The sequence below is a fragment of the Podarcis vaucheri genome (genome assembly GCF_965113315.1).
Source record: "Podarcis vaucheri genome assembly, chromosome: Z".
Taxonomy (NCBI): Eukaryota; Metazoa; Chordata; class Lepidosauria; order Squamata; family Lacertidae; genus Podarcis; species Podarcis vaucheri.
This window is the reverse complement of record NC_138758.1, coordinates 47,657,260-47,670,890: the sequence shown is the minus strand read 5'-3', so window position 1 is coordinate 47,670,890 and position 13,631 is coordinate 47,657,260. Positions and strand designations below refer to the sequence as shown.

The window sequence follows — 13,631 nt, the reverse complement described above, 5'->3', positions numbered from 1 at the left end:
CGTTTGAATTCCGAGCCAGCCGCCAAACTCGGACAATAACAGCCCGGGTCGCCGCCGGGGAAGTCGCAGCAGCCGCTCGCCTGCTCGCCCCTCCTCACCTCTCTCTCCCGTGTTTCCAGCTATGGACTCGCTGCCGGGGGAAGACCCCACCTTGCCCTTTGAGTTCAGCGGCAGGTACCTTCGCGAGGGAGGCGGAGACCGTTAGAACCGTTAGATGGAGGGAGGGGGGTGGAGGAGGAGGACGAGGGCGAGTTGGAGTTTAATTCTGACCCTTTACTACCCGTGGCGTGTTTGCACGGGCGTGAAAAGAGATGTGTGTGTGTGTGTGTGTGAGAGAGAGAGAGAGAGAGAGAGAGACAGAGAGATTTAATTACCCCCCCCCCCGGTGTGGGAGGAAAAAAATATTCCTTAGAGGTGGGGGCTTGACCGAAGAGAAGGCATTCAAGGCCAGTACCACTCTCTTCCCCTCTCGGTCCCTTCCTCTCCCACACTGTTGTTCCTTTTACAGATAGGTAGCCGTGTTGGTCTGCCATAGTCGAAATAAAAAAAATTCCTTCCAGTAGCACCTTAGAGACCAACTAAGTTTGTTATTGGTATGCGCTTTCGTGTGCATGCACACTTCTTCAGATAAAAGAAGAAGTGTGCATGCACACGAAAGCTCATACCAAGAACTAATTTAGTTGGTCTTTAAGGTGCTACTGGAAGGAATTTTTTTATTTTGACTGTTGTTCCTTGTTACAGTACAGTGGAGCCTCCATCCTCAGAGGCAGTGTATCTGCGCATCGCCTTGGGGGAGGGCATCTGAAAGGGCATCAAATGATTGGCTATTGCTGCAGGGGAAGGCAGCGGGAGAAGTGTGTGTTGGCAAGGAATGTGTATGTGTTTTAATCAGGGTGGATAAAAAGGATTTTTTAAAATTAAAATCGGATTTTTAAAAATTAAAATCGGATTTTTAAAAATTAAAATCGGATTTTTAAAAATTAAAATCGGATTTTTAAAAATTAAAATCGGATTTTTAAAATAAAATGCTTTTGGAGGAAAAATCTTTCTAAAGATAGTTTTCTGTTTAAGTTACGTTATAGTCCAAAGGCTGTTCATCAGGAAATAAGGATTTAAGTTTTTCATGTGTGCTAAAACTCAGTCTAAGGTATTTTTTAAATAAATGTTTAACCACATGAGTTAACAAACATGGATACATATGCTATAATGTTATTGTTTTAGTTAAATTGTTTAAATTGTTATTAAGGAAATGTTTGTTTTTCTCCTTCCAATATAGTACAGCAGAAAAGTTGTCCAAATATAAAGAGTTAACTTAGTAAACCTCACAATAATTCCATAATTATCTGTCTCATGTATTTCTAATGGCATAACCAAATCAGTAATTTTTGATATAACTGTAAAAACTACTCTGAAAATTTATTATTTCAGAAAAGAAACCTTCATCTGGTTGTAAATATTAAGATTATACCAGCACGAATGAGTCTTTCTGTAAAAAAATGATTTAAATCAAGTCTTCTTGACTAGTGTTTTAAATCGTGTTTTAAATCGAATTGATTTAAATCAAATCCGCCCTGGTTTTAATGACCCCCCCCCACTTTAGTGAGATGAAAACGATTGTTTTCCAAGTGGGGAGGGAGCTTGACAGGAGGCATTAAGGGCCACTGCCCCTGTCCCCCACTCATCGGTGTTACCTGTGGCTGGCGACCCTTAATGCCTTTTGTTAAGACCCCTCTTGGAAAACTATCTTTTTCTCCCACTGGGTTTTTTTAAAATCACATACCCACACACCAGTGGTTTGTTGTTGAATCCATTATCTCCACTATTGTATTTTTGCTACTGGAAAAGCGGGTGTGTGCTACCAAAGATGGTTTGGTGGGTGGAGGGGGATATGTAACCCTCTTTTCCACTAGTGGGAGCAGGTCTGTGGGGGTGTGACTCTTTGTATGGCTTTTGAAGGAGACTAGGCAAATTTTTGCACCCACAATGTTGGTATTGTCCAGAAGAGTTCAGTGGAGCCTCCAGCCTCAGAGGCAAATTGCCATTAAGGCTGTCAGCCACCTCCTGACTCAGGTGTAGAAACAGATTGCTAACAAGCAAGCATGATGAGCATTGCAGCCTGGGTCCAGCACGCAACAACATGGTCAAATTACTAATTCTTTCACCTCTTTGCACCAAGGCTTCGTCCTAAACAGTTTTTTAAAACAAGTAAAAGCTCTCTCTCTCTCTCTCTCTCTCTCTCTCTCTCTCTGTGTGTGTGTGTGTGTGTGTGTGTGTGTGGTTCTCCAAGGATTTTCCCACAGGTTACCTATTTTCTCTGCTGTTGATGCCAGTCTGCAGAAAGGGGGAACTGGGTCTGAAGGGAGCTTGATTTTGAAACGTTTAATAAGTGACTAATGCTTCTCTCCAGGCTTGAAAAAGCTTAAGATCCAAAAATTTATTTGTTTTTATTGAGAGAGAGATGGCAACTCTAGCTACTTTGGGTTTAATCTTATGAATGTAACGAGAGCCGTATCCAATTGGACCAAAGGCCTACCCAGCATCAAGTTTCCAACCTTGGTTATAGTAGATGCCTCCAGAAAGGCCAGAGGTAGGGGAGTCCTTGTCCGTTGTTTCTCAAGCAATTACTGTAGTGCACTAAGAACATAAGAGGAGCTCTGTGTCCCATGTGATGCAATAGCCATGTGGTCCAGATACTTCACATTGGAAACATATCTAGACAAAAGGAACTGACTGGGCACATTGGACCTCTCCAACTCACATGCTTCTTGAAGCACTTTGCACTCTATGATGTGCCATGACTGTTGCTTCCTTTGGTGCACAGTATTCTTAAGCAGGTTGCCAATAATATCATTTGGAACTGGAAAAGTACTCTCACAAAAACTTGGTGCTGTACTCCAAAATAAGTTGTGAACAGTGTTCAAACTAACTGGGTGCCAGCTGCTTTTTTTGTGACTCAAAAGCACCTTCTTGCAATCAAGTTGAGATTTCCTGTCTCAAGTCTTGCTTTGCAGAAGCTGTGGTGTGAGTTTTCTGAATTTTTTTCCTATGCACATTAGACAAAGAAAACTTTGTATTTACACTGGGGAAATTTCTGGTGCCCTAGAGAGTGTTCTAATTTAGCATGCTTATTTTGCTTGTACTTAAGTAAAGAAAGATGAACATTTTCAAACTGCCAAGCTTCCCAAATATTATATTTGCATTTGGTATGTTCCTATTACACTATTACAAGTGAACTTTGAGAACAAAATTTTCTGTGAAAAAATAAAACACTGGGGAAATATTCTGCCCCACATTTCCTGTTTTATGTATGATTTTGAGTGATCCCAACTAAATTTGGGAAATGTACATGTGAGAGATATTGCATTGATGAATCTGACTTCTAAAAGCTTTCCACAAGTGAATTCTCCTGCTTCTTCCTAGTGTGAATATGGCCAAACTTCTTGATGTATCGGGAGATGAAGTCCGAATTCGTCTGGGAGGTGATGGAGGTAAAGCTATAGGAATGCCACTTACCTTCTCTTTTTTTAATTCATTGATTAGGTCTGTGTGTACAGAAAGCAAAACTTGGGATGGGAAAGAAATTTCAAATGTAGACTTCGGTGCATTTCAGTTCCTTCTATGCAATTGCTGAGGTTCCCAGACATTTTTGGCCTACTGTCCCCTTTTTAGGGGATGCGGGTGGCACTGTGGGTTAAACCACAGAGCCTAGGACTTGCCGATCAGAAGGTCGGCAGTTCAAATCCCCGTGACAGGGTGAGCTTCCATTTCTCGGTCCCTGCTCCTGCCAACCTAGCAGTTCAAAAGCATGTCAAAGTGCAAGTAGATAAATAGGTACCACTCAGGCGGGAAGGTAGACGGCGTTTCCGTGCACTGCTCTGGTTCACCAAAAGCAGCTTAGTTATGCTGACCACATGACCTGGAAGCTGTACGCCGGCTCCCTCAGCCAATAAAGCGAGATGAGCGGCGCAACCCCAGAGTCGGCCACGACTGGACCTAACGGTCAGGGGTCTCAGCAACCCCCCCCCCCGGAAATCTACCTTCTTTAGCTGAACAAACAGGAAGATGCAGGCAAATAGGCATGCCAGCTGTGATCTACCTTCTCAGGCCTGGGTGAAGCCAAAAAGGGTTCACCCGAACCTGGCAAACCTCTTGCCTCCAACATGACTGCCAGGGGAGGTGTTGTCAGCATCTCGCAACGGCATCTGACCTGGCGGTAAGCACTATTAGAAAACAGATGAAGCATGTACAGTTTTCAATTTCCTCCCCTCTCTTTCTGCTTCCACCGCCCCCTTATTCAATGCCCCCAATTGCACCCAAGACCACTACTGTCCCCTGGATTGTTCCAGCACCTCTCAGGGGGAGGTATTGCCCACTTTGGGGAACACTGGTCTAGTACTTCACTCCATGCCAAATATAGCCCTCCAGGCCTCCCTGTCTGACTTTTGTGACCCTCAACAGCCCTGTTCTGCACTCTTTTAGTGTTTTTGCTAGGATGGAACATGTTCTTCAGTGGTGGTAATGCTTCTTGCTTTACTGGATAGAGGGAGATGGGGTGTGGGGTAGCAGTGTGTTTGCTATAGGAACCTCTGGCTTTTGTGTTGCTAGAATGTGTCTTCTTAAAGAAAAATTAGAGTCACACTTGTTTTGTCTACTTTTGCTTCTGGCTGTGCCCACCACAGACACATGACACCCACACCATTGGTAATGTTGTCCATGAGAGAATATGGTCATAATACACTCCCAACCCCTGTTCTGTGTAATATCTTGTTAAGGCTAATCTCAGGTAACCATGTAGGAGCTGTTGAGAGATGAGTGCAACTTCTGTATTACTGTTGTGCAGCTGCAGGATTTATAGTTTATTCACTTTGTAGCTTGCTGCATAACCCAGGTGAATAATTCTGGCAAGGGAATTGAGAAACCACACAAGTATTTCTGTCAGCCCAAGGGAAATTTGTGTTTTGTTTCTCAAATATCACCCTGTCTCCATCCTGCATAGCAAACTGCCTTTTCAATTTGGGCCATGAAGGTGTTTCAGAAATAGTTTTGTGATGTTACAAAGTAAAGAAAAATAGTCACTAAAGCTTTCTGTGTATGCCTAAGCACCTGAAGTAGCTTTTCAGATCTTGGTTGGCTTGTTAAAAGAATAAAGCCCTTACAAATACTGGAATTTGAAGTTGCTGCCATCCTCTCTCTGACTACCTACTTCTTTTTTAGTTTCTCTTCTTTCTTAACTGAGGGTGATGTATGCACAGTGCTGAAAAGTTAAATTTACTGGAATCTGAATAAACTTTGTCTTTTGAAACTTGTAGCATTACCAGATGTGGCAGAAGACACAGTGTCACCAACTAGAGCACGGACCATGAAGGACTTTGAAAATGTGAGTGAATGACTTTTGGCCACCCAGTGAAGTGTGTAGGTTGAAGCAGACCATTTCTTGTTCAGAATATACTGAGGAAAAGTGGATTTACAAATGTGCTGTTAAGGGACTAAGCAATAACCTAATGTCCTCCATTCTTCCCCTATATTGCACATACAGCTTCTGCTGTGCTCTTGCATACATATTAAGTTGATCTACAAAAGTAGTTTCAGTACTGGGAAAATACAGCTTGTATTTGTAGATATTTCACAAATAAATAAGTATGGAAAGTTTTAGATGCATATTTCTATGGGCAGAATTGTTTCTGGGTACAGTGGTGCCCCGCAAGACGAACGCCTCGTAAGACAAAAAACTCGCTAGACGAAAGGTTTTTTCATTCGCGATTTGCCTCGCAAGACGAATTCCCCTATGGGCTTGCTTCGCAAGACGAAAACGTCTTGCGACTTTGTTAAACCGTTTAAACCATGCTTCGCAAGAAGAAAAATTCGTTAGACGGCAAAAATTGCGGAACGAATTAATTTCGTCTTGCGGGGCACCACTGTAATTAAGAGTATCTACTGGTTTTGAAAATTTACAACTGAGTTTACTTCAGGGTTACATTGAGTTCAGCGTATAAGCAAGGTCTTACAAGGATTACTATCACTTTCCTGCCAATCTTATACGGAAGTTACCCCTTGCTGGGCTGAGTGGTGGTGGTTGGATTTGTCTAAGCCCAGATCTGCTTGTCCTCCACTGAGGAAGTGCAACCAGAGGCATATGTACCACCAGCGGAGAGCCCCAATACGGGACCTTCTGACCAAGCCCAGGATCCTTTGTTGCTGTGGCAGCATTCAGGTTTGTGTGGTGATTTGTTTGCCCTTCTGCCCTGTGCAGGAGGCCTGCAAATGTGGTGGAAGCTCTTTTACTTTGTTAAGCTGCACTGAGCAGCTCCTGGGGTTTGGTTTGCACACCAAGCCCCATTTGAATTTGGTGTGTGTGTGTGTGTGTGTGTGTGTGTGTGTGTGTCTTAAGCAAGATTGCTTGTAGCTTCTATACCTACTCTAAGCCTTTCATTATACAGAAGCATGGACATCAATATTTTATTAGTAACATATTAGATTTCTCCATTTGGAAAGCATCTGGCAGACAGCAGGGATACGGGGCAATTGCTTTATTAGGATGTATGTTTGAAACTTGTTCTTTTGAAAAAATTAAAGGTTTTTCTTTTCCCTCTAATGCAATTTTCTGACATTTTACCCTCCTTCACTGGGGGTTAAGGTTAAGTCTCAAGCAATGAAGGACACTGGGACAGCAGACAGTCCTAAGGGTACTGTGTTTGCCTTTTTTCTGCAAGCAGTTGATGTTTAAAATCTTCAGAGGAAAATATATTTACCTGTCCCCTGTCTCTCCCGTCCCACTGAGAATGGTCTGTTCTGGGCTAAAATGGTTCTGTCAGTTTCCTACCACAAACACTGTTATGTGTGCCACTTTCCAAGTATGGATCCATTAATGCAGTCAAAGCAGTGTCATCCATGCACATAAGTAGGCTTTTGGGAACACTGAAATTTGCATAGGTAGAAAAAGAAAACTCAAGGAACCCTGCAAGCATGCTTTGTGGTTGCCACAGAATGCTGACTACCTCTTGGGGAGAGCAGGTAGAAAACCAGAAGGGGAGGGGAAATGAAATGGTGCATGCTGTAAGAAGGCATGCTGGCTGGAATCCGGAATAGGAACAGTCCACACCGCAGTGTTTAGTCACAAGTCCAATTTGTTCTTTCTCAACAACATTTTTTAAGGAATATAAGATCAGTCGACTTAGTAGCTAACCATTATTTATGAGTATCACCAATCCCCTCTCCCACATCCCATTGGCATGAACAGGGGACTTTGAGGAGAAGAATCAGAGCGCTCTCCCATTTGTGCAGGGTGAAAGGTAAGAAACAGCAGGAGTTTCTCCTGCTGTTTGGATGGGACTCTTGCTGTTGGTTTAAACAAAGCATTGAAAATGAGACCTACAGCACGGGGATCTATGTGATGGCAGATCAGATGTCCAGAAGTTTGTGGGCATTCTACTCCAATGGGAACCTTTGAAAAACACCTCTTGCTCTCAAATTCAACACACAGGAAGCAGTATCAGCTTCTCTTTCATATGTGAGACTGCTTGGGCAATGTGCCCAAAAATTCTCAACTATTTAGTTCTCTCACACATATTTGTGTAGGAGTTTGCATTGTAGGCAGGGCTTTTTCAGGGGGAACTCACAGGAACTTAGTTCCAGCACCTCTCAGATGGGACCATTGCCATTATAAGAGAACGAGGGAGGTGTTTATGGTAAGTTCCAGCACCTCTTTTTCTAGAAAAATAGAACTAATTGTAGGTGTTTCTGTTTGGGGCAAATAAATGTCTGTAGGAGCACAGTGTTGGTTGCAGGAAGTTGCTTGTTTGAGAGGCGCATGTTACAATGAGTTGTGTGTGTGTGTGTGCATGAGCTAATGATGAATTAAGCTAATGAGCTAATGATGAGCTAATGATGAATTAAGTTTTTGTGTGCTCATAATGACACAGAATTCATTGATGAATCTCCAAAGAAACCTCTCAAAGTTATTTTTGTGTAGCAGCTGAATTGGTGTGATCCCCAAATCTTTTCAGTTACACTGTTTTTAGTACGGTTGTGTGACATTGTTTCTGGTCCACCCTCTTTAGCAGGTGTGGGGACCTCAAGCTCAGGGGCCAAATGAGGCCCTCTAGGTCTCTCTCTCTGAGGCCCTTGGGACTCTTCCCAGGCCATACCCCCATCTCAGCATGCTCCCTCTCCCCAGGCAACACTCATCACTGGTGCTGCCTGTTACTTGCCTGAATGCAAGACAGAGAATTGTATGAGTAACTATAGAAATTTGCCCGCAGAACAAAGGTAAAATTAATATTAGTTGCTCTGCCCACCACTAGCATGTTTCCCTCAGGAGGCTGCCTAGGAGGCAATGTAGCCTGTAGGCTGACTGTCTTTTTCACTTCTGCTATACAGGTAGTCTTGGAAAACACAGAACTTTCTCAACATTTTTAAAGTTTTTCCCTAGCACTGTTATATATTCCAGGATAAACTTGATGAGAGCATTTGTTTCCATCCTGTTCACATGATATTGCTGGATTGGTACAGTATGTCACATGGTATTTCTCTTTTGTTATAGCAAATAATTGAGCTGCGAAAAGAGAATTTCAACCTGAAACTGCGCATATATTACCTGGAAGAGCGCATGCAGCAGAAATTTGATGGTCCCGATGAAGACATCTACCGAATTGTAGGTATTTTTAAATCTCTTATAACTTGCTTCTGCAAATGAGATATAATTTATTTATTCATTCATTAAAGCAGTTGTTGGCTTTCTGGTTGAAGATGGTGATGAGTAAGACTGTCCTTGAACCCTGCAGTCTATTTTAATTTTTTTTTATTTTGAATAGTTTTAAACTCAGTTGGCTTAGCTGTTAAAAAAGATCTGCAAAAAGAAATCAGGAAAAAGGAGTGATAAAATAACTAAATAGTTGTGGTGATTCAAAGGTTTAATTTGAAATCAAGTTGGGTTTGCTTTGTTGGTGTGTCTGGTAGCCTCTTTCTTACCTCATGGATGTTGGCTCATAATATGGATCGGTATTGTTTTACTGATGCTGCTGCTGTAGGTTTGTCATAGCCTTTCACTAGAGCAGTAAACTTATATCAAAACATTTGTATCCTACCCTTCTAGTGCAAAAGCACTACCCAGGTGTTCCATAATTTGGGTGCAGCCACTGATAAGGCCCTCAGTGTCTTGTTCCCCTCAATCATGGTTCTTAGTCAGCAGAGGAGTAGAGCATACAGGAAAGGCTTAAGGAGGAAGAGTCAGCACTGATTGACTAACAACAACAAGAACAACAACAACAACACTTTATTATTTATATGCAGCCAATCTGACTGGGTTACCCCAGCACTCTGGGTGGCTGGGTGATCCTGACCATCTGGAAGGGAAGGAAACCTTACTGTAATTGCCAGTCTTTGTTCTCAAACTTAATCAGTTCTGGAAGTCTGTTCCAAAACCAAAGCGTTCCAAAACCAAGGTGCGCTTTCCATAGAAAGTAATGCAAATGGATTAATCCGTTCCAGACTTTTAAGAACAAGCTCTAAAACAGCAATTTAAAATGAATTTTACTGTCTAACACAGGGGTCGGCAACATGTGGCCCATGGGCTGGATGTGGCCCACAAAGACTGTTTTACCGGCCCCCGAGCTGCCCCCAAACCAAGCTGCCCGCTAGGTGAGTCCTCTGTGTGCGGCGCTAAACCGGTGCAACGCGGGGACTCACTAAGTGGCGCCAGAAATTGCCTCTGTGCACGTGCAGATACTGGAAATCACTTCTGCGGATGCCCAGATACCGGAAATCGTTTCTGCGCAGGTGCAATTTTCGGCATCTAGGCATGTGCACAAGCGATTTCTGGCGGTGCGGACATGCGCAGATGTGATTTCCGGCATCACGCTGTGCTGGTCCGTCCTACGGACAATCTCCGTGGGAGTTATCTGGCCCATGGCCAGTAAGCCTTGCCGACCCCTGATCTAACGAGACCATTGAGCCATAAAATGAAAGCAATAATCAATGTACTGTACTCTAAAATAAAACAGTACCATAGATGATTAAAAAAAAAATTATTTTCTTACCTGCACTGATGATAGTCATTGTTTGGATGGGGGGCTTTTATCCATTTCCTCAGTCACACAATCAATCAGTCAGTAGCTGAACTGGGTTCCACACAGTCACAAAAACAAATTAACCGAAAAAGCCTCAAAAACAAGAAAAACGCAAAATAAATATAAAAAACAAAAGACCAAATATAAGCTCCAAATATCACTGCAATCGGAAATGGAAGACTTGAATTGCAATGGGGGGACACAAATTAGCAGCACAACAGTAAAAATGGAAACAGAAGATTTCAATTGCAATGGGCGGACGCAAATTAGCAGCACAAAGGTAAAAACGGAAGCTCAGGACTCAAATCAGAGCACGTTCAGCTTTCGAAGCAAAGTTTGCAAACTGGAACACTGACTTCTGGGTTTGCAGCATTCGAGTTTCAAGTTGTTTGGGAACTAAGCTGTTCCAAAATCAAGGTACCACTGTACATGTGGAAAGGATCTAGGGGTCTTGGTGGAACACAGTCCCACTTCTACTCTTTGATGGCCAGATTCAATAAAGCCATTCTCCATGGCCACTCATGTTGTGGCTGGGTTACTTCAGCCCCTGTACAGTGTGGCTGCAATTCTTGATACATTTACTTGGGGATAAGTCCCCTCTGGATACAGCAGGATTTCTGAGTAAAGAGGTGCAGGACTGCACTCTGTGTGTTTTTTTTATTTTTGCAAGCCAGTTATTCTCATTCTAGTTCTGGATTTGCTTAAACATAAATTCCCGGGTGTTAGTATGCCTTTGTTATATTTCAGCTATGAGATGTATGGTAATAAGGGGTTTTGAATGACCTTTGTATGATGTGTAGGATTACTTCTTAAACGATGCTGTTTCAGTACTAAAATAAAACAATTTCATTACTAGGAGTTCTAATCAAAGAGCTTCCTTTCTACTTAATTTAAATTGCTTGTTCGGTCTGACACTTTTATCAGTAAAACAAAGGCTTTCAGAAATTACATTATAATCCTTGCACATCAAACCGCAGCAGAAAGATGATCCATGTTAATATAAACTCTCTACTTCTCTTGCTTGCATTTTCTTTTGCTTCTTTGTTCTGTAAGGCCATACAGAGAAATGATCAAATGAAAGCTAGAGATAATATCCTATTTAACAAAAAATCCAGCTGCTGATTCCCTGTAGTGAGTGCCATTTTTGCAGCTGCTAATGCCTCGTTTAAAACTACTGTTCATTTTGTGGATGTTTTGCCTGGCATAATTCAGATATCATATCAAACCTTGGTTTGTGCTAACCATAGATCAGAACCCAAATCATGGTTTGAGCTTCCAGACAAGGAATGGCCAATACATAATTCTGAGCTGCTTGTCTGCTTTTATCTTCCATCCTCTCAGCCCCAGCATCCAAAACTAAATGTCCTAATGCAGCAGCCTATGTAGGTGGAGCATTACATGTAACAATGGAGTACAAGTCATGTTTTTCAGAATGCATCTCAAACCATGGTTCTGATTCTGGTTTGCTGGCGAACTGGAAACATTTCTTCATCACTATGGGCAGGCAGCATGCAAGAAGAAGCTTCAGTTTTAAAATTGATTTATTTGTGGCCTTTGCATGCCACCCCATAGCATAGTTGTCTTGGTGGCTTACAACAAATAAGTAATAAATGGTGGTTTGTAACCAACTAAGCATATTAATGTTGAAACTTGTATCACCATAGCTCAGTGATCAAGGACTCACTTTGCATGCAGAAGGTCCCAGGTCCAATCACCATTCCTCAGCTGGGAATGTCTCCTGCCTGAAACCCTGGAGAGCTGCTGCCAGTGAGTGTGGACCATTGGTCTGACTTGGTATAAGGCAGCTTCCTGTGTTTCTAACTCTTTACTAAAATGAGAACAGAGAACACATGAGAAGGCAAGGCATACTCTCCAACGAGGTTCCTAAGCATATTTGCTTCAGAATACATGAGTTATCAGTTCTATGCTTAAAAATCTGGTCAAGCATTCTCTACATCAGGGGTCGGCAAACCTTTTCAGCAGGGGGCTGGTCCACTGTCCCTCAGACCTTGTGGGGCACTGGACTATATATTTTTTTGGGGGGGGGGATGAACAAATTCCTATGCACACCAGACAGGCCCCACAAATAACCCACAGATGCATTTTAAAAGGACACATTCCATGCAAGAGCACCAGGTAGGCCAGATAGTATTGTAGATGATAAAATTTAAAATTATTTTTTTTCCTTACCTGCACTGATGATAGTCATTGTTTGGGTAGGGGGTCCTCTCTTGGGTTTGGTGCTGCGTTGTGGCCTGCTGGGCCTCCTGCAGCCGGCACCTCCTCCGCGCTTCGGGGGTGGGATGGGGGGCCCTCCTGCCGGCAGCAGAGGCCAGATTGCTGCCGCACAGTCAGCGGGGAGAGCTCCTGCCTGCTCACCCCACCCTCTCTCTTTTCCCTCCCCCGCCCTGGATGGTGCCTCTTTCCCCGCCAGCTGCACCTCTGCCTCCTCCCTTTCCTCCTTCTGCACCTCCTGAAGGAGGACTTCATGCGAGAACGTGTGGCGGCTTCCCTCTTTTTTGTCTTTTTTTCCAGGGAGCTCAGACAGTGGCCAGGCCGGGTTAATGACCCTCGCAGGCTTGATCCGGCCCATGGACTATAGTTTGCTGACCCAGCTCTACACGCTAGGCTTCACTTCTGCTTAGGTTTAGCATTTTTAACTGTTCTTAGCTATGATTTCTGTGTTAGTCCTATGATTTTGTGTCCATATGATGTTGTGTCCCTGTGATTTTCCCCTATTTCTACCTATGATTAATCAAAATATAATTTATCAGATACACACACACACACAGTTTTTTAGTCCGACACAGCTCCCACCATCTTCTGAGTGGGAGGTACAATTTTTCAGCTCCTTTGGGGGTGGCCTCTTCTGCTCTCAGGCACCTTGGGAGAGCCTTTTCTTTCTCTAGCCTCTGCTCGTTTCCTTCTGGAGCAGAGAGCCCTTTAGCTACAAGTGGCTGTGGGTGTGGATGCTGGGCCAGGTGGCGAGTGGGGAAGGCTCAGACTGTTGGTATGTGTACTCTAGGGCAAGGGTAGGACCAGACCTGCCTCCTGCCCACTGGCCTCTCTGTCCATGGGCCCATTGGGGGGCTTCAGCCGGAGCTTGGCATGCTTGTTGGCCCTGCGCCTGGCTTGGTTCTGCTTCTGGCGCGCTCAGCGGAGTGTGAGCTGCGTGCTGCCTGCCTAGCGTTCTGCATGTGCAGCCTGCCCACCGACCTAGCCTCAGACAATGGGCCACAGCGCATGGTGCACGCCACCTGGGAGCTCAGCGGGGATGGGCCGATGTAGCAGCTGTTGCTTGTCAACAACGCTGAGTGCCGAGACGCGCTCCTGAGCACATGCAGAGTGCATTCCTCCTCCAGGTCTGGAAGCAGTTGTGGGACTGGCATGCAGGGTATTTATATTTTTCAAAATATAGTCCGCCGCCCCCAAGGTCTGGGAGACAGTGGACCGGCCCCCTGTTGAAAAAGTTTGCTGACCCCTGCTTTAAATGGTATCTTATGCCTGGGAAATATGAGGGGCACTCATTAAATATTTCCCCTGACGTACTTCCTGTGGACTGAGACA

General features: G+C 43.8%; 1 protein-coding gene across 1 annotated transcript in view; it reads left to right on the top strand.

Moving 5' to 3' along the window:
• CDK5RAP2 (CDK5 regulatory subunit associated protein 2) overlaps window positions 1–13,631 on the top strand; it is a 142,799-nt gene continuing 129,168 nt past the window's right edge. The window contains exons 1-4 of the mRNA XM_082208776.1: window positions 1–174; window positions 3,421–3,488; window positions 5,310–5,377; window positions 8,540–8,650. Coding sequence (XP_082064902.1) covers window positions 122–174; window positions 3,421–3,488; window positions 5,310–5,377; window positions 8,540–8,650 — 300 coding nt within the window. The 5' untranslated portion in view covers window positions 1–121. The remainder of the gene's footprint in view (window positions 175–3,420; window positions 3,489–5,309; window positions 5,378–8,539; window positions 8,651–13,631) is intronic.